The following is a 4,694-nucleotide window of genomic DNA, read 5'->3' as shown; positions in this document are numbered from 1 at the left end:
AACTCCAGACATCCAGAGGCCCCCAGAACACAAGAGACCAAGGAAGACCAACAGAGGGGCAGCTGCGCCACTGTCCCGGAAAGAGCTGAGGAGAGTCCCAGATGAGGGCTCACTCAGCAGCCGCGGAGCAGAAGCCAGGGGGAGTTGCAGTGACGCGCCCGTGAGCTCCGCCGGCAGCCAGCTGTGCCTGAGTGACCGAGCCCCAGGCCGAGAGGCCAGGGGCACCCCACCTCCGAAGTGGCCCGAGCGAGCCCCAGGCTCCAGGCCCCGATAAGCGGCCGCCAAGGAGTGAGCCGGTGTGTACCTGGACGCCCATCCCCGGACACAAAGAACCACCAACGCACCGATGTCTGAGGGAGTCCGCCACTGGCAGGGGAAGTGGTGGTGGGTGGAGATAGGCCTCCAAACCTTGGAGGGCCTGAGATGTCCCCAGAGAGGTGGCGCCTGACACCCAACCTGACATATAGACACAGACATACAGGCACACACAGATACAAACATCCATTCCCACCCTCATGCTCTCATATGCACTTACTCCACACTCAACCAACGTGGAGACAGACATAAAGAGACGTTGTACACACGATCACACTCCCCAAGCGTACTCTACAAACCGGGTCTAGGTGCCCCCGCCCCTGGAGGGGGGAACTGCACCCAGACCCAGGTGGTGTTTCCCTTTTCCCTGCGGTGGGGGGAGGCAGACCGCCCCGACACATTTTCAAACAACCAAAAACGCAAATAGACCTACTCAATATTGTACATTGCAGTACCATGAATTCAGATAAAGCAAAAAAAAAAAAAAAAACAACAACAACACAATAATACTGCAATAGAAAAAACACTATACTGTAAACACAAAAAACCATGACAATTGTGCATAAGTGGGCTCATGGATCCCGCCGTCTGTTGGGGTCTGGCCACAGGACCTCATCAACATCGCAAGCAATGTCCTCTCCCGCTAGGCACCGGGGAAAATATCCTCTTCCATGTCGAAACCATCCATGGATTGCTGTCACCTGAATGTCGCCGCAGGCCTGTTCCATTGCCTGCAGAAGAGGCATGCGGGCATGTGGTTGGCGGTCATATACTCGCCATCTCCAAGCCGAAAAAAATTCCTCTATAGGGTTCAAAAATGGTGAGTAAGGGGGCAAGTATACCACTTCAAATTGATTGTGGTTGGAGAACCAGGCCTGGACCAGAGCAGCCCGATGGAAACTGACATTATCCCATATCACCACAAACCTGGGCTGATCTGGTCTGTTCTGTACAACTATATCATGGAGAGCATCTAGAAATGTGAGTATGTGTTGGCTATTGTATGGACCTAGTATTGCATGATGGTGCAGAAGCCCTCGAAGGCATATGGCGGCACATAATGTGATGTTTCCCCCGCGCTGCCCTGGGACGTGCACAATTGCCCTTTGGCCAATTACATTACGACCCCGTCGTCTTGTTTTGCTCAGGTCGAATCCAGCTTCATCAATGAAAATGTATTCATGAGGCTGTGCAGCTCCATCCATGGCCAAGATTCTCTGAAAAAAAAGGGGAACATATCACTGTACTACAGTGCTACACATACAGCACCCTCACCCCATCACACAGGTACCTGTGTAGCTCTCAGAATAGATCCATGTGGTACTGATATGGTACATATTCAGCTGCTACTGGACTTCACCAATACTCTATTGTAAATGTAAGGGACAGTTACACGTACCCGTACATATTCAGCTCGAAGTCCTTTGACCCTGTCACTGTTCCTCTCGAATGGGACTCTGTAGAGCTGCTTCATGGTGATGCTGTGTTTACCCAAGATGCGTCTGATGGTGGTGATGCTCACATGGTCTATGTTGCTGAACACTCGCCTGTCTGCAAGTATTTTCCGTCGTAGCTGGTGGAGACGGATGGCATTGTCTGCCCTCACTAGGTCCACAACAGCAAGTTCCTGCCGTTGTGTGAACAGGCGTTGCCGTCCTCCCCCAGAAGGTCTTCGAGTCATTCTGGAGAAATACAACCACATATTGTCATCGGTTTGCTTATTTTTCTTACAGTACTTTACTGTATGTACTGTGTCATCCACTGTACAACACTGTACTTCAATATAAGGAATCAGCCACTTTGGCTGCAAAAGGAGCATTAGCACCCCGTACACTTGATATGGTAATGTGATATACTGTAGAACAGTGCTATAAAACCATCTGAGTAGAGCAGAAGGTATGGAGGTGAAGACATACCTGTTTTCTAGTCGGAATTTTCTTATTACAGATGCCACTGTGAAGCGGCTTAGATGTGGGTGGACTCTCTGCCCAGCTTCCCTCATAGTCAGGCCATGGTTGATGACATGGTCCACCAAAGTTGCTCTTATTTCATCAGAAATATGGGTCCGTGCATGGCCTCTTCGGCCTCCTCCTCCTCCTCCTCCTCTTCCTCCTCCTCCTCCTCTACCTCTTCCTCTTGCTCTCCCTCCATCCATGCTTGCAAAGTTCTTGAAATGGCTACGCTGAGGGCTTTTTGTAGTTGGCTAATTGGTGTTCGGTTTTGCAAGTAAGTGCCTTCAGGTGTGTATTTGAGTGGTTGCAATTACCCGATGTGTTTTGTATTTTGGATACATGTGTTTTCCGAATGGCACCCTGAAATTTCATTTTGTGAGCGAAGTGTCTTATGTATGAAATGGAGTGTAGCATGCAGGACCATGTGTGTTGCATAAAGGAGTAAGTGTGTTGCATAATTGGAACTGGGGTGCAAAGCAGCGCTTTTGTTTAAGGTAGGGGTACATGTGTTTGAGGTATGGTAACAAAAGCTTCAAGTTGTGTTACTTTAGTCTAGGCATGGGTTCATGGTGTTCAAGCAACGGGCAAAAACTGTAAAGGCTAAGACTCTTGTTTGAATATAGTGCCTTTCACATTAACACTGCAAAAGCTTACTTGTAAAGAACGGAATGCCCTCTTTCAAAATGACAATCATACACTTAGCTTTTCACACCTTCTTTTATGATTAAATGAAGATTTTGGGCAGTTTTTTCACATCTTGCACGAGAGGTTGTGCATCTAAGTAAAGAGTATTGTATTCTTTTGTGCATAGCATCCTTTTTTTCCTAATCCAATGAGCAGCAATGCATTTAATGTGAACAGGGCTGTGAAAAAGGCAAAAGATTCCCCCAAGGTCTCTACAGTATGTGTGAGAGCAAAATGCATTCATCAGTGTTCATTCAATAACATTTTTTTACTTATTGATTTTCTTCTGTCCATTATCTGCCAGGTGGCGCAACGAAAATGATAAACGCGACATGGCCAGGGAGAAGCATTGTGTATGAATTTAGATAAGACATTTAAAGCTCGCAGCAGAAGCGTCATACATCAAGTTATTATCCACTGTCACCTCTTCTCCCCTCTTTAGCTCTTTACAAAGGGCAGTCTAGTCGCTTTGAAGCCATCATTTGAATTCTGGGTTGCTTCGCAGCAAAGGTCTTATCTGGCTTATTTCATTTGCTTCTGTGTATTTCTATGAAATGCGTGGTGCTTGAAATGCACGCGATTAAGCGAGCTGGAATAAATTTCTTATAAGTAAAGTGCAGAGATCATCTTTGTGTTAATCATCAAGGCGTGATAATTTGACATGTGTGCGCTTCAAATTTGCATGCAGATGGTTTTTACAAGATAGGTTCTGTTTATATTTCATTTATTGTGATAAAAAAAAAGCCAATTAAATTCTCTCCAAGAAGCTCTTTTCCCCTTCCTTTCTCAGAAATGCGCTGAAGTATTGTACTGTAGCTCTTCTTATGTAGTATCTCGGCTGAACTTGTGCACTTGTTTGAAATGCAAATTGATTGCAGTGGTGATTTGCAGGGCAGCAGATTCAAATTTAAATTTTAAGAAGTGTTCTGAGCATTCAAAAGAAGATGCTACGATGCTAAATCATAATAAAAATGTGTGTTTCTATCGTTCTATCGGGAATATCATCATAACAGGTAGGTCAGGTAGGTGTACAGTTAAGAAAGAGATTGGTGGAGTCCAGTGTTAGACTTATATTTAAGTGGAAAGTGGAGGGTTTTTAAACTGCATGGACTTCTAGCTTCTTCCTTTTAAGCGGTATCCTCAAAACAGCTGAAAGATCTTATTATAAAAGAGAAAATGTAGAAGAGGTCAAAGTATAAGCTGACCTGTTGCTAAAAAGCTGTTTTTTAACGTAATAGTTTCACACTTTAAGGAATAAAAAAAAGGTTGTGTGCTAAGTGCAGAGGGTTAGTATAGCAAACGCTAACCTCACAGTCTCAAAGGTTAAAAAAAAAAAGGTCTGTCTGTCTAAAACTTACTGGTTCACATCTTTTTTTTTTAAGACAAGAAAATGATTATTTATGGCTTAAGGTTAGAATTTATAAGCTGGAACTTTCTTCATAAACAGGACTAAATGGGTCCACGGGGTACTTCTGTGAAGTGTCTCCACTGGACTAAGCTAATCACTGTCAGCTTCAGTTGACACATGGCCATGAAAGTGGCATCTCACTTTTGGGAAGAAAATAAATAAGCGTCCCAAAAATGTTGAGCTCTTCATATGAGAGCGACTGCCCACCACTCTATGAAAGCATACTACTGTGAAGTCCATCATTTGCATCCTTTTAATAACCTTCCTGGCTCAGGTAAAATTAGCATTCCTGTAAAATGTTTTCAGAAGTTGTGAAAATAGTTCCAAGGGGAGAA

The 4,694-nt window shown here is 44.8% G+C and overlaps 1 protein-coding gene across 1 annotated transcript; it reads right to left on the bottom strand.

The window, feature by feature from the left end:
* Positions 1-774: 774 nt before the first annotated feature.
* Positions 775-2,688, bottom strand: LOC147325062 (uncharacterized). The gene is made up of 3 exons (XM_086302404.1): positions 1,715-2,688; positions 1,151-1,532; positions 775-1,042 (listed from the first exon to the last, which is right to left on the bottom strand). The coding sequence occupies exons 1-3, from the start codon at positions 2,468-2,470 to the stop codon at positions 888-890; spliced, it is 1,293 nt and encodes a 430-aa protein (XP_086158530.1). The 5' UTR covers positions 2,471-2,688; the 3' UTR covers positions 775-887.
* Between the last annotated feature and the right edge of the window lie 2,006 nt (positions 2,689-4,694).

This window comes from Aulonocara sp. 'chitande type north' Nkhata Bay, linkage group LG7 (genome assembly GCF_057382095.1).
Source record: "Aulonocara sp. 'chitande type north' Nkhata Bay isolate Kocher_YH1m ecotype deep benthic linkage group LG7, A_spYH_male_GT1.1, whole genome shotgun sequence".
Taxonomy (NCBI): Eukaryota; Metazoa; Chordata; class Actinopteri; order Cichliformes; family Cichlidae; genus Aulonocara; species Aulonocara sp. 'chitande type north' Nkhata Bay.
Note: the sequence above shows the minus strand (reverse complement) of the source record. Positions and strands in the feature narration are given on the sequence as shown.